At 41.4% G+C, this 23,535-nt stretch overlaps 1 protein-coding gene across 7 annotated transcripts in view; it reads right to left on the bottom strand.

The window, feature by feature from the left end:
• The window catches only part of ZNF521 (zinc finger protein 521), a 297,436-nt gene that overhangs the window by 29,951 nt on the left and 243,950 nt on the right, over positions 1 to 23,535 (bottom strand). For all 7 annotated transcript variants that reach the window (XM_008261154.4, XM_017344089.3, XM_070050372.1 and 4 more), the window contains one exon: positions 2,035 to 2,166. In XM_008261154.4, coding sequence (XP_008259376.2) covers positions 2,035 to 2,166 — 132 coding nt within the window. The remainder of the gene's footprint in view (positions 1 to 2,034; positions 2,167 to 23,535) is intronic.

Genomic DNA, 23,535 nt, shown 5'->3' with positions numbered 1-23,535 from the left:
GCTCTCTATTTAAATGTGTTAATGCTAAAAATTATATCCCACAGCTACTCTGGGGCACTGTCTAAAAATGTGAAACAGAACAGCAGGTAAATTCTCTTTGGATACTTTAAGATCAACTCAGCCTACACACCGAATGCAAGGGTTTCAATAATATAAACATGTTCAATTTTAATGACTACAAAACAAGGCCCTAAGACTGTGTAACAGTTTACCTAGGAGACATACTATTAATAATTAAATTGTATATGCCAGAGGCGGTGTTTGGGTTGGCAGAACTGACTTCTGATGGATGCCTGGTGCACTGTGACCTAAAAAAGTTTGCATCTACAATATTAATCTGTATAGGCAGGGAAAGGATTTATTAAAGATGTTGGCATTCGACTTTGACTCCACTCTAATCATTAAAATTATTCTAATTGCCAGCCAACCTAAAATATTAGAATATTGTTCTGGTGAGTCATACATTTTAATCACATTTCTCATTACCTTAAAAACTGCTCAGATTTCCTTTCCCACCTAACGCGCTTTCTATTGGAAGGTTGTTTTCTTTTTTTAAATTGTTATTTCTAAATTACTTCAAGACACACTGAAACAATTCAGGTCTGTCTGCACAGAAAATGCAGACTGTTCATGATTCATGCATTGTTGTCTCTATCCACATCAACAAAAGGAAACAGGGTTTTTATACAGCTTTGCAACTATTCTCCATATAACTTAATACATTTTATGAGGCTTCTGGCTACAACATGAAAGAACTGTTTTTACTAGGGAGTCTTAATCAGGAGGAGACCTATGACCCAGGCCTACTTTCTGAAGACTTATTATGAGCTTTTATAAAGGACCCAGACTCTTGACCTGTTGGATCTTCGGATATAAGCTACTGATGGTTAAAAAAAAAAAAAAGCAATATATTTTAAAATACAAAAATCTGAAATAAATAAAAAAGAGTTCCAAAGGACTGAAAGGTTGTGACTGATGGAATTATTGCACGAACAGGGCCGGGGAGGCAGAGCGACCACCATGTTCAGCTAGCACTGTACTCCCTGTACAATGGACAGGGCCCCTCTCCATTTTATTGCTTAACAGAAATCTATCAGCTGAATGCAGAGAAAGTAAACAATCAATGCTTGGAATTTTGCTGCTTTGCAAACAAAGTCAATTTTAAGTGGGAAAATGTAATTAAAAGATAATTTTATTTAGGTGCAAAAAAATAGTTTAAACCTATGCGCAGATGTCTCAAATCTGCAATTTTCACACACCTCATAAAGACACCTCACCCCCATGTATATGCATTTTCCTCCTGCCACATAAGGATTTTTCTAAAAGGTCATTGTTGTGGGGAATGCCAGAAACATGTGAGACCATAGTTCAACCCTCCTGGGCTTCAAATGATTGTTTCTGATTGACATTTTGTTTTGTTTTGTTTTGCTGCTGACAGTTGAAATACTAAAGCGTCTAATAAAAGCTACTTCTTAGCCGCAAACATTTATATTAGCTTTTACTTTAAAAAAATCTAATTTTATAGAAAACACATATCTCATCTAATCTACTTTCTAGTTTGAAAAATTTGAGGGAGAATTTTAGCCATGTCTTTTTTATTTCTTGGGGAGAATGCCAGAAAATTCTCCAGGCTTAAGTAACAGACATGCGTTGACAGCATGGCCACACTCTGAGTTGAACACCTTGTGATTTAAAAGCAGCTTTGTGCAGGCAGCCTTAGCCTCGGTAACCTTTCAACATCGAGAGAAAAAAGTGAACACAACATGGATGTCGTTTTCCAAATGGAAAAGTGCAAACTTCTGAGAGAACTTCAAATGCCATTTGTTCATCCTGACAGTTAACCTTCCTGCCCATCTGAGCCTGTAAGTAGTAGCAATCAATAATGCTAATATGCAGAAATCAAACATCTTCCCCCAAATTGCACCGAAGTCCGTTTCTGTAAAAGGCCATAGCAGTGGGAAGTAGGCTTTGGTGGGAAAGACATGATGTGGCCAGAACACTGCCCCCAGCACTGTTCTGAGATGAACTTCCTACCTGTAAAGCAGACTGGACACTTGAAGGTGCCTCCCATCCCTTCGAAGCTGTGCTCTATCAGGTGGCACTGGAGTTTGGCAGGGGAGTCGAAGGTCTGGCTGCAGAGTTTGCATTCGTGGTTCAGTCCTTCATCTGTTAAGCAAAAGACATGAACAGGAATGTGTTAATAAACCAGTGAGTGGACGATCACTGCATACATTAAACTATTCCCATCACCTGATATAAATATGTAGTAGTATGGATGGTTTCTGGTTAATTCACATTATTTATGAATTTTTTTAAATCAATTTTAAACATTTCTGGAATTAAAAATCCAAAGAGAATCAGAAGTCAGATTTTATCTTAGGGCTAATGCATTTTATTAAGCTTTTCAAGTATAATTAGTATGTCAATAATGAGGAATCTCATTTAGTTATCTTGATTTTATAAGCTCTATATTTGCCAAGTCCTGAAATAAAGGACCCATAGAAAAGTGGGAAGCTTCTTCCTCAGTGTCTTGTCTCTGGTTTATATAGAAGGTTCATGAAGTTTCTATTTCTCACACAGAGTTTGCCGTGGTGTTCTCATTGACAGTCTTTCTATTTAGAAGACTTTCTGACAGGTGTAACATACTGGTAATGCTTGCAGTACCTTATCAAGGCTCTCCGCCCTGTGTCCTCAGTTCCCACACTCTTGCCTTCCCTTCCCCTGATGCGACAGTTCAATTTTACCCCCAGATCCAGGCTCTGCCTGTCTTTCTCCAGAGCACTTTTATGAGCTCTGGGCTCATTTTTGACTTGTCCAGGATTGTGCTTTGATATCTGGGGAACAAGATGGTAGAAAAATATTTTGATGTACTGGCAAATGCGATAGAAGCTGAAGACTTCATGATAAAGATAAAAGCTCTGATTTTGATATGGCTTGTTCCCCCCTCATTAAAATGTTTGTGAAATTTAACATTTAAGGGTTGTCCTAAGTTGTTTCAACCTGCCGCCTGTAAGAAATGGGAACCAGGAGCACAGAACCAGCAATCTGGTTAATACTCCATCAGAGCTCACTGTGGTCAGACACTGCTGTTCGAAGGGCTTCCAGATATGAATTAATTTAATATCACAACAGCCCTGAGAGGAATATTATCATCAGTCCTGTTTTACAGATGAGAAGACTGAGGCCCAGACAGTTTCACTAAGTTTGCCCTGAATCCACAAGGACAATAATTGGAGGAGTCAGAACTAAAGCCCGGATTCAAATACAGACAGTATGGGCTCAAAGTCCCAAATCTTTACAGATATGCTAAGGCATACACCTGCTACTCTCAAGAATACTTATCAGGAGTAGTAAGGGGCAGGAGCCACACTTTAACGTAGCTTGCTGTCAGGTTATCTTATTTGCAATGATTCTAATGCCACCAACAGAAGAGGGGCAGGTGTTTTGCTCTGTAGCTATGATGTCACTTGTGATGTCAGCGTCTCCTATCAGAGTGCCTAGGTTTGAGTTAGGGCTCTGTTGTCTCCATTCGGGCTCCCTGCTAACGCACACGGGGGTGGTGGATCAAGTGGTTGCTTTCCTGCCCCGACATGGGAGATCTGAATCGAGTTCCATGCTCCTACTTGGGCATGGCCCAGCCCCAGCCTGGCTCCCATTCCATGTTGAGGGCATTTGTGGAGTGAATCATCAGATGGATTGTCTTTTCACCTTTCCAATACATAAAAATTTTTAAAAAGTGCTATTAATGGACACCTGCATTAGATATCCTAGGTCTAAGGTGTGAAAGACATACGCACATGGTGGGGGGAGGGTGGTTAACAAGTCTACACCCCGAAGTGATTTCCTTTCATTCAAGCACCACAGGCCTGTGCTAAGTACTTTGCCAGTTGATATCATTGGCAATACAAAGGGCCAGTTACACAGTGAGTTATTATTCGTTAACTAGGAGTAAAATCACTCTATTTGTATTCCTAATCTTTTTTCTCACACAAGTATGAGTCTTTAGAAGCAGAGGATTGGAATTTGTAAAAAGAGAAGCAAAGCACTAATTAAGCCACCCAGTACTGTCTACATTTCACAAGAGATAAAAACCTACTCTGTATTTGGGTGGCACAGTAAATTCCTTGATTATAATTATGTAAGAGGGAGTTTAATTGTGCATACTGACATGACAAGGGGTTATACAAAGGGCTTTAGGGATTATATAAGATCAAGGGTTTTTCATCTGTTCCTTTCTTTTATTTAACCCTAAAGTCATCAAAAATTTTCAAATTTCAGACAATAAGAAATATACGAAACTATTTATTGTAGGGAATTGGATTAGCAAGTTAATCAGCAGAAATTATTGCCAAATTAAAACACTATCTATTTCCTCAATGCGTCATACCTTTATTTTGAATAGAAAGAAGAGAACTAAGAGTTTTAATCTCATTTTAAAATTATATCTGCTTCATGCAAGAGCCAAGATGCAGCCTAGGGGTGGGAGCTGGTACATATTTCTTGCAGAGTTCATAACTGCAATAGTTGTGAAGCAACCTGTATAGACTGGATGGCGTTTTTTTCTTGGAGATAATTGATTATTTATATGAACACAAAGTGAATTACGCATGTTTGGGTGTTCTAATGAACACCCAAAATCTGATTTTATGGATATTTTCTTTGTAAAAAATAACAGAAGGAAAACTAAGTATTTATGTGTGTATGATTGGAAGGAAAATGTTCCTACCACTTTTATTTATTTCTTACCCAAAGAAAAAAGAGGGTGCATCTTAAAATGTTAAATAATCCAAATTTAATCAAGTGAATTCACAAAATGGTGCCTCAGGGTCATGCAGGTATTTAGGCATTATTAGCACATACTTGTTTTTCACTGTTTTACCTTTACTTGTGAGAGAACCAAGTGACAACAACGACACCACCACCCAGCATTTTCAGAACTCTTTTTTTTTTTACCAGTTTAAAAGTACACTGTAATATAGAAAAAAAATCAGAAGTCCTATTGTATTTTCAAGTTATATAGTGAGGTCATATAAACTGACATCCTAGTTATATGGTGAGAGACAAGATATATGCGAATGGTGACTTAGCCAATGATAAGATAAGCACAGCCCAGACGCTGGAGGCAGACAGGGAACACCTGTCTTCCGCTGTGTTTACTTCCTTGCCCCACTTCCTCCCCCAACAGCTGTTTAACTTAGGTAGGGGTCAAATAATAATGAGTAAGACATGGGGACCCAAAACATTTTTACAATTGGTCAATATAACCCCTTTTCCACATTCTCAACTGGAGAGGGGCCTAGGCAGTAATAGGAAACTAATAAAATTTATATCTAGGAGGAATTCGAAAAGTGTAACCTGACCCAGAATCTCTGTTTACCTGTCTGTCTACACTTGTGCATCTTCCATATGTACCTCATGTGATTAAAAGCAGTGCCTTAATTTTAAAGAATTTTTTTTATAAAAGTTTATTTGTTTATTTGAAAGTCAGAGTTACAGAGAAAGGAGGAAAGACAGAGATATACTCCATCCACTGGTTTAGTTACCAAAAGGTCACAGTGGTCAGGGCTGGGCCAGGCCAAGACCAGGAGTCAGGAGCTTCTTCTGGGTCTCCCACATGGGTGGCAGGGGCCCGAGCACTTCGGCCATCATCCACTGCTTTCCCAGGCCATCAGCAAGTTGATGGACTGGAAGTAGAGCAGCTGGGACACGAACTGGTACCCATATGGAATACTGGTACCGCAGAGGGTGGCTTAATTCACTATGCCCCAGCGGCGGCCCCAATTTTCAAAGAATTTCTAACAACACTTAGTACTGAGGGGGCTCTGGTTGAGTTAAACCCTGATTCCTTTTGAAACTGGTGTTCTTTTCCAAATCCAGTGTTCATAAGGTGACTTAACATCGTAGGTTTCAGGTGAACCTATGACTTAGACACAGATTTTGCACACAAAGTCACAACTTACACTTCTCCTTCCCCTTCCTTTTTCCTAAAGGTGCCAAAAGGCTTAAAATTCAATCAAAGTAACCATTTCTGCTCTCTGGAAAGGTAGTGGCTGACAGTAATTGGATAATACAGTCTGACTCATTTATTAAAAAGAGATTCTGAGTCAATTGATTTAATAACCATTCTAATATTCCATTAAGGATATAATAGGCTAGTGCAGCCCATTTTTTTTTATTATTAAGGGTTATGGAGGGGATCTTCAGGTGCAACTTCTAGATTTTTCTTCCTCTTTTTGCTTATCTATATTCTCCAGGTTACTTAGAAATTTAAAAAGAAAAGAATGCCCTATCCTTTCTATAGTATATTGATAAAGATCAACTATAACAATGAAAATTTGATAGCCAAAAAGTTAGGTAGGATGTGTACCATATTCTGGAGGCTAGAAAAACTCCAGTGCTGCAGATTAGAATTAGGACGGAAAGCAGAAATGAGCACAAGGAAAGGGAAAACACAAACATCAGAGTACAAATTAGTGACCAGAAAGGAAGGAGTACCAAGCTTTCTGTAAAAGCCGGCATCTTCCCAGAACCCACAAAAGAGCCTGCTCTGTTATATGTGATGAGGGCACGTGTGTTCTTACAATGTCATGTCAGTGGGAAGCCTTGGCCACCCAGGACATCCTGGAGGCCAGCAACCTCCTGTCCAGTCTCCCACTGCAAGGCATGACCAAAGACGGCTTGAACACAATTGAGAAATAATTTCACATGTATTGAAATTCCAACTACAATAATTATTTCCATGTGTTAATCTTCATTTACGTATGAACATAAATGTAAACAGGAATCAAGTCTACATAAAAGAGACTGATGCTAATGTAAATATTTATTCCAATATTAAATGTTTCAAAGGAGAGAATCTGCATACATAATTGGAGTACACCCTTGCTGCTTTAGTAGGGAACGTGAGGATCATTTGCAAAACTTTGCACTCTAAGAACACAGTCTGCTTGTGGAAAGCCAGTTTGTTTCTCTCTCTCTCCAATTTCTAAAGCCTGGACCCATGTAACTATTAATGAGCCGGTTTGATAACAGGAGAAATAATAGTTACCATTTGGATGCTCAAACACAATTCAAGTTATGAGCTCCCACGTGGCAATTACCAGTTTAGCACAAGACGCTGACATTTCAATATAAGCTTTAAACAAGAGAAACCCTTTAAGCAGCCTCCAGACCGTGTGTCCCATGTTTATACTCCTTTTCCTTCAATAAAAACAAAAATCTAGAGCAGCTACAAGCAAATGTTCAGTGGTTGACTTACACTCAGCTGTTATTCCAGGAATCACTGGGGGCCTGCTTCTATCATCTGATCAACACCACAGCCATTACTGAGGACCAATTTGTAACGGTTTATAAGTAGAACTCCTTCTCTCATTTACCCTCGAGACTGGCCAGAAGGGTCCTCCAGCCTCTTTCAGTGTATAAATCTATAGGCTAAAGTCCACAGATATAAACCCCTCCTGGTTTATCAGCATGTGGCAGGGGCCAGACTTAAGAGCTCTGATCTGAGTAGGAGTCAACTCTGCCCTAGGAATCCAAAGAGAGGAGTCAAACGGCCTGCAGTTGTAATTTCTCCTCTTCGAATATGTGCACCACTATATCCATATATGTGTGTGTGTGTGTGTGTTTAAATCCAAGAAAACTATGCCCTAAACCAATTCCCAACCCCCCACGCTTTCCTTTGCTTCTCCTCTTCCCTGAGTTAATTTCCAAGCACACATTTATAAGCCAGGGATCTGAGGAGTAACAAAGAAAAGGCATACATGACAAAACTCACCCCTCGGCTACGTTGGCTCACTCTAGAAACCAGGAGGAGAAAAATAGGCAGACGGTGCTGTAATTTGCCATGCACACAGCCATCACATTCTTTCTAGGTCCACAGCACTATGGCCACCATAATTTGTTGCCTTGTGTGCCGCATATATTTCACAACTGTAACACAAACTCACTGAGGTGCTCATATGGCAATGGAGACTATGACTTAGGCTTCAAAGTTTGCCAGTAGAAGATTCATCATGGAGCCCCCCGAAGTCAGGCACATGCGGACAGTACTGAGCATGTGTGAAGCTTTTTTGTTTGTTTTTCCACACCAGTGAAAAAGTTGTGCCCTTACTCTTTGGAGCGATTTAACATGAAAATGAATGCTGGATGATGACACCAGCAATCCCCCTGGCCTTTGTTCATGGGCAATACAGGAATGCCTACCACTGTCAGTGTTTCTATGCTACGGGAGAGGGGACCCTGAGACTCAAACATACAACTCTTACAATAAGGAAGCACAAGAGTAAGTGAGCCAGCGCCGGGTACCTGTCTGCGCTCAAAGGGTCTAACCCTTAGGTAGCTCAAGAAAAGCCAAATGATAGATATCTCCCGTGTCTCCACCAGAATTCTACCCTCTAGGCTATCTATAAGGCACAAGGCTACATTGAACGCAGTTGCTGACTGTTTTTTGGCCAATGGACTCTATAAGCAAAGCCACTGATAGTGACACTGTTATTTCCCCTCTTGAACTTCTCATTATCAGCAAGGCTGGAGCAGGAAATGATTCAACTGGGATCGGCTGAATAGTACCCAGCAGATTTGAAAGAGCCCAGGGGTTGCCCAGATTCCCATAAACATCAGCAGCTTGGAAACCAGCAGGAGGTCCAGGTGGGTAGGAATGGGAGAGGCAGGCACAGGGATTTTAGATGCTCTCAGATGCAGTGTCGTCCAATTCTTTGGCTGTTATTAAGGGGTTGTGAGAAGTACTTATTAGAATACTCTTGTGGAGGAGAAAACATTGGGACATTGTTCAAACAATAAACAATGTAACAAACAATGCACCAAAGAGGTGGCTTCCCTCCGGCAGGGATAAGTGGCTGCGGTGGGGAACTGTAAAACAAGCAGACTAGGATATCTTCCACACTTGACCCATAACACACTGGCACCTCCAGTTCTTTTCACTCTCTGAATTAAACATGCGCGCCACTGTTGAATTCTTAGTGAAAACATACAGTGACAGCAAATAGCTTTCACTGTAAAAACTGCACATGCTTTGTTTTATTAGAAAATAATTTTTCTAAAAAGGGTAACCATAAAATTACTTTGAGTGCCTCCTTCAAGAAAGAAACATACTTAACCAAGTCAAGAAGGAGTGAGTGTTTCTTAGTAAAAATCTCAGTAGTCCTGGGAGGGGCACGGGTGGAGGATCATGATGACAATGAGGACTGAGATCAAGTATACTGGAACTGCTCCCTCAGAGTCTACTTAGAAATTAGAGTTGGTTGGAAAAATTGAGCTTCCCGTGTAAAGCTTGCACTTCTGTCTACACCACTGGGCTTCACCAAAAGGGATCCAGTTTATGAGGTCAGTTTCTCCTCTCCTTTATTCCCACTTGAGTACAGGGAAGGATGCCTTTTTCTTGTAGGAAGTTTTCCACAACTACAGCTTTAATGCTGTTCTGTTCTCAGCCTTAACAGAAAGTTTGTAAGCACACAAAGGCAGGAAAGATTCACTTCCATTTTGCAAAACAGATTCATTGTACAGTATGATTGGAAAGAGCATGTTTCCAATTCATGCATTCCAGCTTTTGCCTTGCCTATTAAAGAGTGGTGGGTGGCAGCCCAGGATATTTTCCTATCAAGACAGGGTCAAGAACCAAGCTTCGGATTGTTTACCATTTTTTGCTACAGGGCGAGTTTCAGGAGGGCAAGGATACTTGCTTTGCTCATTGATGTATGACAAATACCTAGAACAGTACATGGCTCATTGCTGGGATTCAATAAATATTGGGTTTACGGGGAATATAAAAGTACTTCCAAATAATTGTGATAAGTTGAATCAAAAGGTGTTTATTTTTGTGCAAAAAAAAAACCTGAAATCCATGCATATGAAGGGTTTTCAGAAATTTCACAAAAAAGTGCATATCATGGAAGAACTGCATGGATTCAAAATTTTTTTTGCATTGAAATAAATTCTACTTTTACTTTAAAAGTACCCTCATATATGTTTATCTAGTCCTATATCTAATTTTGTCAGGACAAAAGCCAAGACTGACACCAAAACAATATTATCAGTTGAATTTCAAAAGCTGTTCCATTCCCATTAGGGCAGGTGTTTGGTGCCATGGTTAAGCCACCACTTGTGCACCTGCATTTCATATCTTAGTGCATGGGTTTGAATCCCAGCTCTGCTTTTGATTCCAGCTTTCTGCTAATGTGCACCCTGGGAAGCAGCAAGTGATGGTTCATGTCGTTGGGTTCCTGTCACCCTTATGAGAGACTCTGGTTGAGTTCTGGGCTCTAGCCTGGCCATGTACCAACTGTTGCAGGCATTTGGGAAGTTGACCGGTGGATGAGAGATCTCTGTCTTTTTCTGTCTCTGTGCTTTCAAACTAAATAACTACCTATATAAATAAATTTTAAAGGCTGTATAACATAGCAGGGTAGCCAAATTTACCCTACAGGGGTTGGCTTCATTACTTTCTGAAATAAGGTGAAAATATTCTGCAACTAAAGCATCAAGTAGCTATCTGATTTGTCAGCCCATCCAGGTAGCAAGATACTGATGAATGAAAATGTAACCCTTATTTCAAGGAGGAAAACGTTAGGTATTTTCTATCTGAAATACAGAAAAGTAGCATATAAAAGACAGGATAATTGCTTTTTTTGTTCCAAGTCGTACAGAAATTTCTGTATCACACACTCATGACCCATAGCTCATGTTATAAGCAATTTTTCTTAATGGGTTATATGTTTTTTATATCACAAAGCTTCATTTTTTAAAAAGCTAATTGATTGAATCAGATATAAGTATTTGTTACAGTCTTTGCTTAAAATTTTTCTTGTTTGACATCAAATACCTATTTTTCCACGCCCTCCCATCTGAGACTTCTGGAGGAAGTACAGGTATATTTACCTCTGAGTATTGTATGAAAAAACCCACAAATTGGTAAAATCGAAAGAGGATAGTTCATGCAGCATAAACTAAATGTGACCTTCTTTAAAGTTAAATCCACTGGGGAAACATCTTTGGGCACTGAGACACTGCAGTAGTCAATATTAATTCCACACAGCAGTGCCCGGCCACACTCACCACGGATGGGACACAGCACTCATCAAGCATGTTTTTCTGTTACTGTGCTGAGTTTATGGCAAGGGTCAAGGTCTTTTTTTTCTTCTTCTTCTGCTTCTTCTTTTTTTTTTTTTTTTTTTTAATAATCTTCTTCTTGGCATAAAACCATTAGTTATCTGGAGGAGAAAGCCTCTAAACACTGGACAGCTCAAAAGTATGGCTTGCCACTGCTGATGATTTCAAGAAGAAAGGAGAAAATACATATCAAACCAACAAAAAATGGAGTAAGGCTCAACAGCTGATGTACATGTTACAGATCTCAGCCACCACGGGGAGGTATGTGCCCAAAGGCTTAAGATAAGAAGCTAGCTGGACATTTTCAAAGCTAATCACCTTTCTAAGGAACTACAGTGTTGATGACTTATTGTATATATGGTGTTGTCTTTCCAAAACCATGGTGTTCACCAAACGCACAAGTCCTGTCTACAATGGCTTTGGACATGTTAGGGAGGCCAGAATCTCTCTAGTTTCCAGGGGATTTTATCCTGTTTCTTCTCACTGTGTGGCAAGCCTGAGAAAACCATTAGGCAGCAATGTGAAAATCACAATACTACACATTATTTGCAAATGAGTCACATTTTTATTGTTCTACTGGTGTGACCTTAGAAAGTTGGCCTTGGAGCATAAAAAAAGGTAATGGCACGATAAGTGCAATAAGATTTCTAAAAACAGTTTATTGGAAATGTGCTGTGAAACTTGAATTCTTCTAATCAAACGATGCCACCCCTTAGAGAAATTGTCCTGTGCATTATTAAAGTGATATACTGCAGTACTAGTTAGAGCTCCATAACCTTTAAATTGCCTGATTGTAATTAAGGCCACTAGTTTTATTTAGGAAGGTTCAAGGAGGCTCAATTTAAGTTGGCTTAACTAGTGTGAATTTAATGTCACACTGCCAGTGGCAGAGGAGCTCTCCGGCCGGCAGCTGCATGGCACCTGCAGCTGGAGGGTCACAAGTTCTAAATCACGCTCGGCTTTAAAAACAACAGCGACCCCTAAGTGGCTAGGTGCCTGTAAGTACATATCCTCACCTCTGAACAGCATTCATTCAGTCATTGGTTCAGTCATTCCATAAACTGCCAGTTCCCCAACTTGGGAATCTACATGCAATTTTTTTACAGTGTGAATAGAAAAGGGTTGTAGTTGTTCTTAAGGGCATAATGACCACCTTCATGGAAAGGAGGGGCTTTGGGCAATGTCCAATTAGCAGTAATGATTTCAAATGCAATGTGCACGTAACGAAGTTGTAAAGATAGGAATGTTATTATAAAGAAAGTCTAAGGAGGAGAATTTATAGTTAGGAATATGAGAAGAACTTTGGCCATTGAATGGGGTGCTGAGAACAACATATACACTTCACTGAACAGGCAGCAAATCAGGGACTGAAACCAAAGATGAGAGAAAATGAAGGTACTCAAAGCACAGACTTGAGACAGCAAAGGGCAGCAGTGGAGGAAAGAACACACTTCAGGATTTGACCCACGTTCAAAATTTTACTGGATGTGAGCTCAAAAGCATTCATCTCTGGATAGAATGCTGGCAATTTCCTGTAGCTCCAACAGCAATAATGATAAATGAATTTCTTTAGAGCCAAGTGGCTCAAGCCGCCAACGACGTTACCACTATATAATTAATAACAATAAGCAATTAAAGAGAACAGCAGGTTACAGCTATAAGGTGTCAAAATATATTAGCAAAGGAAAATACTGCAATAGCACACTTCAGAGAAAAATAAACATACGGCACGTGAATCCACATATAGCATCTTCTTCTAGACTGGATTTTGGGTAAAGCTTTTATGCTTGAAGAAAAATAGAGGATGACATAAAACTACTGTAAGGTGATTAGCATCCCTCCAAAACCAAATAATGCTCCCCACGCTCAGGGAAATAGAAAACGTGATATGGGAAATGTGATTTTGAAGGCACAGGAGAGTTGGCTGACCACTATTTGCCATTATCCATTTACTAAGAAATATTCTAATAAATACCACACAAAACTATTTGTTGGCTCTAGTATTTTCAAAGATCCTGGAACATTTGGCTTTCCCTATAAAACAGAGGAGAAGCAATAAACAAGGAAAGTATAGGGGAAAAAATGTAAGGGCCAACGGTGTATATTTAGTTAAAAGCTGGAGCATTCAATAAAGGTTAGAAAGGACTTTGGAGACGAACTATGGACTTGTTTAAAAGTTGAGAAAATTGAGCTGAAACAAATCAACAACATGCCAATGACACAAAAGAGTTACAGTCGTGGCCAGTAACAGAATCAAGCTTCTTGGATCCAAGACTTCATCGGTACTATCCTACCAAACCCTGACTGAAAAAAGTTTTCTAAGTATGAATCCTGAAGTTGTCAACGAAACAAAACTGTTGACTGTTTTTTGGATTTCTTATTGATGTGCCAGGAGCTATTCCCATTTCCATGACACTGGGCTGCTCCTTTGCTCCCAGACAAACCCAGGTCCAAATTTATTCCTGTCCACCTCACCCTGTCTGTCCCAAGCAACTACTTTTAAAGCTTCTCTTGCCCAGGAAAAACTTTCTTCTCCCTTCAGGAACTCAAAGCCTTGGCTAATACGTAGCACCTGTTTGTGAACTGAGACATTTGGTAATGGAAAGTTGAATTCCCCTATTTTCAGATTCTCCAGAGGGGCCAGAACACCATTCTCAGCACAGTGCCCTGGCCTGAGCTGTCAACCTGGAAGAAGCATTCCTGACTGTACAAGCTATGATGTAGTGGATGGTGGCTGATGTTTTCTCGTGCTGGCAATGATGCAATGATTTGGTTACACTGTCACCTGGAACCCTGTGGAGCAGAGTTTGAGTCCCCCTTTATGGAACTACAGTTATTCAGAAACTAAGGCTGATTCCTTATCACTGCTCTGTCACAGCTACTTGTCCTTCTATATGCATTTCCTGGTATAGTGTTAAATTGAGTATCTGGGAAGATCCGAGACTACCTGCTCATTCTGAAATGTATGGCTTACTAAAAAGGTAACCCCACACTTATGTATGGAAAAGAGGTTGGTTCAATCTCTTCCTAACCTACCTTTGTCTCTTGAGCATCATTCTGGGTTATGCTAGCACATGTAGACACTATTTGCTGAAGCCAATATGTTCTTGGCATACCAATGAATCATACTCACTTCTATTTCCTTCCGCTGTCTCCTGTCAGTCAAGAACAATGTAAGTGAGAGAGTTATTACCCACTGGAGTGGATAGAGAGGAGAGGAAGGGAGGAAAGAAAGAAGGAAGGAAGTACAAAACAGTCACACTTGGACAAACATTTCTATCTCATTTCTACTTGGTTTTAAAGTGTAGCAAAGAAGTAGATATCTCGACATGTTCTGTTAGTTCAAAAACTGGAGGTAGACTATGAAATAGGGCCTAACAAAAACCCTAGATTAATTACTAAGTGTATCTGTTATATGAAGAATGGGAGATAATAATTATGGCTAGCTCTTTCTCAGATAGTAATTCCTTATATTACTGTCTGCAAAGCTATTAAATATTTCCCAGACTATAATGCTAAGTTATAAAGATGCTTTGGGCACAATAAATTTTTAATCTCCTATCTTTATGACAATTTTTCTAAAACCTGAACTAGCCTATTCAAGATCTGTTTTAAAATTTAAAAATTGTATACTGTGTCAATATAATGAAGGCCGATAATGGATCTCTTACCTTAAAAGGAAAACTACTGAAATAATATCACTAAAATATCTGCCAGTGGCCTTAAACATTAGATATATTAAAAGTTCTGCTCTGCTTGCATGATTCATGATGTAATCAACATAGAATTCCAATGCTATCTTAAATAGTCTACACAGAAGTCTGATATACACCAGTATAAGTTTTTTTTTTTTTGTTTGTTTGTTTTTTTTTGACAGGAAGAGTGGACAGTGAGAGAGAGAGACAGAGAGAAAGGTCGTCCTTTGCCGTTGGTTCACCCTCCAATGGCCGCCAAAGCCGGCGCACCACGCTGATCCGATGGCAGGAGCCAGGTACTCATCCTGGTCTCCCATGGGGTACAGGGCCCAAGCACTTGGGCCATCCTCCACTGCACTCCCTGGCCACAGCAGAGAGCTGGCCTGGAAGAGGGGCAACCGGGACAGAATCCGGCACCCCGACCGGGACTAGAACCCGGTGTGCCAGAGTTGTAAGGTGGAGGATTAGCCTAGTGAGCCGCGGCGCTGGCCGAGGTTCTTAAGATTTGTTAATTTAAAAGGCAGAGTGACAGACAAAGATCTTCCATTTGCTGATTCACTCCCCAAATGGCCACAACAACTGGGGTTGGCCAGGCTAAAGCCAGGAGCCAGGAACTCCATTCAGGCCTCCCATTTGGGTTGCATGGACTCAAATACTTGAGCCATCATCTGCTGCCTTCCCAGGTGCATTATCAGAGAGCTGGATTGGAAAGCAGAGTAGCTGGGACTTGAACTGATGATCTGAGATAGGATGAGGTATAAGCTGTTGTGTCATAACGCCTACCTCTACTGTAAAGTTTATGTCCTTCCTGAGTGCATGTTATATTTGGCTCTCCTCTTAGTTTCATTCTTAGTAAATAAAAACATCAAAGTCCAGGTCAGAAAGTAAGCTATAGTGATGCTAGGGCCTCTTACACCTCCTTTTCTTCTGAAAAACAGTAGCAATATTTGTTTTTTTTTTTGAATACAAAAAAATTGGCAAGAGAATTTTTATATTTGACAACCTGAGAAAAGTGTATACTTCATATAATTTTGTAGGATAGCAATTATTGGATAAACTAGGCCAGGTATGGTCCAATCTGAACCAGCAATGAAAATTTTAAATATTGAAGGAAAGACAAGTTGAGAAATTAGAAAAGGAATAGGTAATAACAACAGCATTGTTATAATGATGCATAAAACAATACATTTCATATTTAGCATATGTTCAACCAATATTTTAGCATATTTTCAACGAACAGCAATAACTTAGCATCCATCGATCCTTATTATTAGAGAAAAATGTCCAGCAACAAAATTAATTTTCCTCCCTGGCATGGGAAGAGAAGTTTCTTTAACTAAAGATTGACCCCACCCACTACAAAGAATTAAAAAATATAACTGGATCAGGCATAATGATGGCTGTCTCAGGAGGAGAGCAGATGACTGACAGGAGGTAGAAGGGTATTCTGGCCAATGTAGGCCATTTGGCACCTTCTTCTATCTCCTATAATAATACAGTAGGACACCTCTAAAAGGAAATATCAAGACAAATGAAACAATGCACCTGAGTGACACTGGATCTAGAATCTGGGCATCTCTTTCGAAAGGAATGTTAGAAATTTTGTCTTAAAGTGATAACAACAGGGAAATACCAAATCAAAGTAGTCACTGTGGCCTTACCTCACCCGATTAGATCTAAATGTGATCTCATCTACTGCAAAAGATCATACTTTGTGATCAGGCCAAAAACTGTTTAAAGGCAAGACACAGAATGAAGTGTCTACACCATTCAGATGCACACACCTCTGATTTGGAAGGTCCCACCATCTTATCACTAGAAAAGTATTATAATGGTACCTTTCCTCCCATTATCTCTGCCCGAGGATGAGGTTGGATATAACAACCTTATATTCATACGACCTTTGACAATTTCACATCACCACATCAGTAAACACACTGACTCTTGGCTAATCTGCTCAGTAACACAGATTGATCCAGGTAATCTAAATCCTCCAAAAAGCTTAACTGATTTGCTCAAACTCGGTCTGAGCACAGGTAGTTTTGTAGTTTTTCTGGGCCCAAATCTGGGTTTCGGGTCCAAGTTAGCAGGAAGAAAACAAACAAAATTTCAGTCTGGAGCCAAGTTTTTAGTTAAATCATCTATGACATTTAGTTTGCTGGGGCTCCATGCTTTGGAAGATATGGAAAAGATCATCTAGCAACTTGTGCTGGTAATGTGTGCTAGTTAGGGTGGTGAATAATAATACAGAGAAAAACTAAAAAATATACTTTCAGCTTGGGCCTTTCTGACCACCCTAATGGTTTATTTCAGTGTCCTTTTACAGTCTGATTAAGGCCAAAAATATGATACCCTTTTTATCGTCACTGTCATTTTCAAGTTCATCAAGATTTAGTTCAAAACTTGGCATTCCACAATCTGACTAATACATGAAGAAATAACATATTTCAATTTTGCTTTTATGTGTATGAAAATTGATATGATTCATTTTATTAACAAAACCTGTTTTTAAAAACCAAAAAATGTCATTATTTTCAAACTGTGTGAAACAAGGCAGAATCATTTGTTTCCAACAAATGGTACCAGTTATAAAGCTCTTTTCTCTTTCTCCTGTGGAGAGTTACACATAGACTGTTAAATTTAACTTACTGAGTTGATTTGGAAAATACCAAGAAAACCATACACTCTACAGCTCAAATGACTGGAGTTAACGAAAACAAACAAACCCTCCCCAGCCCCCAGAAATGTAAATAAAAAGTTAGATTTCCCTGTACTACATTTGATTGCATTAATTGATGTTTAAAAAAAATTGGTTGAAAATAAAGCCCAGCAGTAGCATTTTTCTTTCCTAAATCACAATAGCAGCACATTACAAACATTACCAAAAGGTCCCCTGGCACGATTGTAAAGTTCCACTCTGGCAGGAAAATGCATCTACTGTGTGTTCTCTGTTTTCATCTCCACCCTCCCAAACATATAGGAAAGCAGGTCACAAATGCAATTAAGCCTGCTTGCATATTGCTTAAATATTACTTCCCAATGAATACTTCAAAACTGAATGGTCAACCACTGAATTTTTTTTTAATACTGTGTACAAAGCCTTTTATTCTCATACAGAGCTTGAACTCTGAAAGCAGGCAAGCCATTACTATCAAGTGCAATTTTACAATCTATCATCTTTCCACTGTCACAAAAGTTGCTTCCACAGTAGGAGAGACATTCCTGGTACACAAGGCATGCATCTGGTAGACCTGGCTATCTTAGGCCTTCACCACAGGCTTATGCTCATTATTTATATGGTAGTAGTAGGTAGAAGAGAGGGAGAATTTGTAAAAATCATCATAGGCATTACCCCCAAAGGTCTTCTTCCCATGCAACATGATGGAGGGGCTTTAGGGTCTCAGATTCTGGGTTCACTCAGTAGGATGCCGAACTCTGTCAGCAACATGCTGTGTCATCTCACACAGGTTATTTAATCCTGCCTTAGCTGACTCTTCGGTTAAGTGAGGGTATCAAGTACTTCTGTCATAGGATTGAAGAAGCAAGACTCAGTCAAGATAATATACATCAAGTACTTAGCACAACGCCTGGCCTGCCATGACACTCAGTAAATATTAGCAATTCTTGTTACTAAGCATGAAACAAGTGTTTTTTCCATTTGTTGAAATAATATCAATATTATCAATAATATCAAGTGATTGTTAAAATAAACTTACTTATTTGAGAGGCAGAGAGAGAGAGAGAGAAAGAGAGAGAATAGGGAAGACCACATGTGCTTCCATCTGCTGGTTCACTCGGCACTAAATTTCCACCAACAGCCTGGACTAGGCCTGGCTGAAGCTGAGAGCTAGCAAGGCAATCCCGGTCTACCCCACTGGTGGCTGGGACCCGATGACACGGGACATCTCCTGCTTCCTCTGAGGGCCTGCAGAAGCAGGAAGCTGGAATCAGAAGTGAAGCTGGGACTCGAACCCAGGCGCTCCAATATGGACGTGGGCAGCCTAAGCCAAGACTTAATGGCTAGGCCAAACCCCTAAGTGTTCTGAACCTTTGGAATTAATTTACTGATTTTGTTCCTCGACATCTTTCCTCTTCCCCGTCAAACAGGCAAACGAGGGAAGAAGCGAAGTCGAAGGCTGTGAGGCAGAGAAGAGCACTGGTTGCCGGGTGTTCAGACACAGCTGCACAGAAGTCATTACCCTCTGCGGGCAGTTGTGTCAGCGACCCCAACGCAACACCAAGACAGCGGCTCCAAGGGCAGAAACTGAGGCTGCTCCCCTGAGCGGCCTCTGGGAGAGGTGGGCCGGTCCCTCCTGCCCCTTGGCTCCCAGCGAGGTGTCACCCTGGCCAGGCTCCTAGACATGTGGGTGGACTGGAGCAAGTCCAGCAGAGACCTTTGGTTAGTGTTTAACTTAACCCAGACATTTATGAGGAAATCTCAACATATGGTAATGATAAACTTTAAAACAATACTCAGAAGATGCTAATGCTGTGAAATTATCCACTTTTGAGAACTCCTTCTCAAGGCACTGCCGCCTCCCCCGCCCTGACACTGTGTGTGTGTGTGTGAGAGAGAGAGAGAGAGAGAGAGAGACAGACTTCGGGTGCACAAGCACATGCACATGACGGGGGGCAGGAAGGGGAGGGGCCATCCATCCGTGTGATTGTGGGACTGAGGTGGAGATGCAGCTGAGGAATGAGGAGGAGCAGCACGGCTCAGTGGGAACGAGCTGCCACAGTGTCTGCTGTTCCTTGGTGGCCACAGGCCCCTGTCACGTCCCTTTCCCTCGTTCAGAGTTGATCTCTGCTCTGCATGCCCACTGTCCTTTATGGGGGTCTCGGGGCAGAGGTCACAGCCCCTGGCCCAGCGTGCATGCATACCTTGGTCCCCCCACAAGACGCATTCTTGCTGGCTGACCTTCTGCATCACTGACTAAGGCATCTTCTCAAGACAATGGTGGTTTTTTTTGTTTTGTTTTGTTTTTGTTTGGTTAAATGAATGTGTGGAAGGCAGGAGACTGGGGAAGAAGAGAGAGAATGAGGGAGGGAAAAAGGCAGAAGACCACTTTGGTGAAGCTCCTGGGTTGTGAAGGATTCTGAGGTCAATCATGGACTGGGCAGGAGTACATAGTTCTCTGTGGTTTCCCAAACAATCCAACATGGAGCCGAGAGCCTTCCTCAAATGCGTGTCACTTCTCTACCAGCGGTGTGCCCCTTGCCCAGCTCTCTAAACTTCGAAGTCTGAAAGATTTATAAATAAAAGGAATTGTGTGGATAACCCTCTTCCTTGTACCTATTTCTGTCTTATCAACGATACTACTTTCCTTTTTTTTTTCTAGCAGGGCCTCCTTACTTACTGTCTGATAATGTTCTGCTCAACTCCATTTTCTCTTAAGAAGCAGAGAAACGGTTTCCTTTGCATTCTACACTGAGCTGCTACTATTTCCCAGGTACTGACCTCTGCTTAGTCCTCCCTGCTATGGTTTCTTTGTTTTATGACATCCCCAGGAGGGAGAAGGGCATCAAAAGGATGGTCTTAATCAGTACTCAGATGCCACACTGTCCCCACTCATCTGTGAGCCATCCCAATGGTCTCTCTTTAGACAGCCACTTCATTGGAACCTCTAGATAATTACAGGATATTAGAAGTTGATGAGTTTAAAAAGAAATCCTGAGGACTGGTCTGATTTTTAAAACTCAACCATCACTAAGGGAAACTACATTTCAAAAGTCTGCAGGAGACGGCCGCATGAGTGTCTGCATTCGGCTAGTCTCTGAAGACCGCTCCCCCTTAGCCAACTACCAGGGTGTCTGGCCAGCTGTTCTCAGTAAAACTGACACCCCTGGTCAGGGAAGAGGTGCCTGGCGCCGTGTGTGCAATGGGGTGCTTCTTCTCTTTTTAAGGGGCTAAACTGCCTGTTCATTAGCCTCTGCAACTCTCGCGTTCCCAGGCACACACTTGGGTCTTCTCATTAGCACTGAATTCGCTGCCTCTAAGAAGAGCACAGATGTCAGGCAGGCCTGACCCAATATCTGGCTGATCAGATGCTGTTTACTTTCCTAAGCCCGAGGTTTCAGCGCGTCTTGAGACGAGGCGGTGGGGGTGGTGGGATGGGGGGATTCTGCTCCGGCTCTCCTAGTGGTGGCGGAGTAATGGAATGCATGACAGGCTCGCAAATGGCCTGAGCCCAAGGCTGGCCACGAACCCGCAGGAGCAGAGAGGCTGCTGTTTTTTGCAGGCAGCTTCCCTAAAGGACAAAGGGTGCAGATTGCTTGTTGGGAAACAAAAGTGTGCAGGCGGCTTTGGTGCCCTGGAGCTCCCCAGCAGGCCGCAGCACCCTCAGCCTGGGGCAAATGGCCCACTCTCTAGTCCCCTTCAGAAAATGTGCTTTGTATGGAATTAAATAAATAAGTAAAAAAAATAAGCGCATACATACATGCATACATACATACAAATCTGAAATGAACCTCTTTAATAATTGCAAGAAATCATCTCAGCTCGTGGATGGAGCGGTCGTTAGGGGCCTGTGACAAAGGGGCCTCTGGGTTTTCTCTCTACCTTTGATCTGCATTATGAAATGTTAATGCTCAGCCCATCGGAGCCCCTTCTAGAACCGCACCCTTCCTCCAAAGACATCCGCCCGCCCGCTGCAGCGTCCACTCGGCTTCTCCGTTTATACTCAAGTGCTGACCTACAGCTCACGCCCAGAAGCACTGGCATTTTTAAACAGGACGACCTAAACGGCTAAATAAAATTTACTGCTGATCAAAGAGCACAGCCGAGATTAAACTGTGGCCATTTCACAACCCACTCCCATCCGTGCATCTTGGCATCTGCATGCACTTTACGCAGCAAACTTCACTCTATGCGTTGTGTCTCTGGGAGGTGATGTGGGGTGGGGGGGAGTGGCCACCGAAGCTATCGTGTTGTGTTGATTAGGTAGGAACAACCACAAGCACATATTTTGATATCTCTATTAACAGCCTGTTCATGTCTAACTGCAAAACTTGGTTGCACTTCTTTCACCATCTTTGCCCAAGACAGACCAGTAAACACAATTCCTCTCTCTATAATTAGCCTTTTCTCTGAGGGCCTTGAAGTAAGTCTGCATGCCGTAGATTTAATATCCAGTGCTATATCCATATGTGCTGCCCTTGCCTGGTCCCAGAGCATATAAACTCCCCTATTAGCAGCCTTGACTGCTTAATTATGCAGATTTTTTTTGTACCCGCCTGCCTGTAAAATTACTGTGTCTAACCTTTTTTTTTTTTCCCTCTTTGCACCATGCTGGCCATTCTAATGAAATCGGCATAGGGGAAAGGGCCTGATTTGCAGTTATGGAGGCTGGATCGTACTGGCAATCTGTCCTTAGTGGGAGTTACAAAAGAAGTCAAATGCCTTCATCTGGTTCTACCCTATCATCCCCAAGGTGATTGAGTTCACTTCCCGATGCTTCCCAAGTTTTCCTCGGGCTGTCCAATCAGCAGGTCCACCAGGGAGCCCAGCCTAGCTTGCAACAGTCTCTGTATCTAGTTACAGCCCCACCAGGGACAGTCAACCATCCACCCCCAAGCCTTCAGATGAAAACCTTTTCTAACAAGGCCGCCTAGCGCCAATGAAATAACACACATCTGCATATCCACTGGGTCCCATGTTTCTTGTGCTCATGGATTATGTATCTTGCAGCCTCTAATAAAGAAATGCAGTTCTTTGTTTAATGTTTATCTTGTGCTTGTTAAGCAAATGCTAATGTTGTATCAGAATGCTTTAGTGCTATTTGGGTTTTTGGTGATTTACTACAAGACAATCTGCTGTGAAGTAAATTTAGAGAGGGAGAAAAGGGGAAAAAATCATTCTGGTTGAAAGGGAGAAAAAGAAAAAGGTTTGACAGAAAAATCAAGCAGAAGGGAACCGAGAGAGTGGAGAGAAGGGAGAAGGGAGAGTGCACTCCAGAGGCAGCAAAAAGCCTGAGACGGAGACACACAGGCGGGTGGAGAGACAGACACCCAGGCACACACACACACAAACACACGGCTGGGGGTCGGGAGAGAGCAAGGCCCTACATAAATCCCCCAGCCCCAGGCTGACATACCCACTTTCTCTCTGGACAGTTTGAGACTCAAAGCTAGAGAATAAACCTAGCACATTTCCAAACGGGATGAGATGATAACTTCCCCTTCAGTGCTAAGGTAAACAGTATCCTGAAGGGTAAACAAAAAATAAAAAAGGCTTTTTTTTGTTGTCTGCCTTTGTGCCCTGATGGTTGGTACTGTGCACTGTTATTCACAGACCACAGGGAAGCCCTAAATTTAATTGTTCATGCCAGCTCTGCTAGAAATAGGCAAAAATAATCAGAACCTCCCTCCTCCCAATTTCAGGGAGAGGTGGGGGCTGGGGAAAAAGCAAAGAGGGTGGCAGCTTGAAAGCTGATGAATGAATGCCCTTTATTTATCCTTTGGCAAGATGGGATATGGATATCCACAGTGCAAACCTTTCCTGCCTGCCTTCCGATGCTGCAACACCGGTAGGGAAGACAGTGTCATTTTTACACTGAGAGATTACACATTTCCACACTTCTCGACATTTTTGATAGGAGAGGTCATAATGCAATTCACTGAAAGTAAAATGGGGGAAAATTGAGGCTTATATATTCTAAAATTGCAGCTGTTATAATTTGACAACAGAATGTGAGGGCCATGAGGTCTTAGATTTCTG

This window comes from Oryctolagus cuniculus, chromosome 10, assembly GCF_964237555.1.
Source record: "Oryctolagus cuniculus chromosome 10, mOryCun1.1, whole genome shotgun sequence".
Lineage (NCBI taxonomy): Eukaryota > Metazoa > Chordata > Mammalia > Lagomorpha > Leporidae > Oryctolagus > Oryctolagus cuniculus.
The sequence above is the reverse complement of the archived record's forward strand: the minus strand, read 5'-3'. Positions and strand labels throughout refer to the sequence as shown.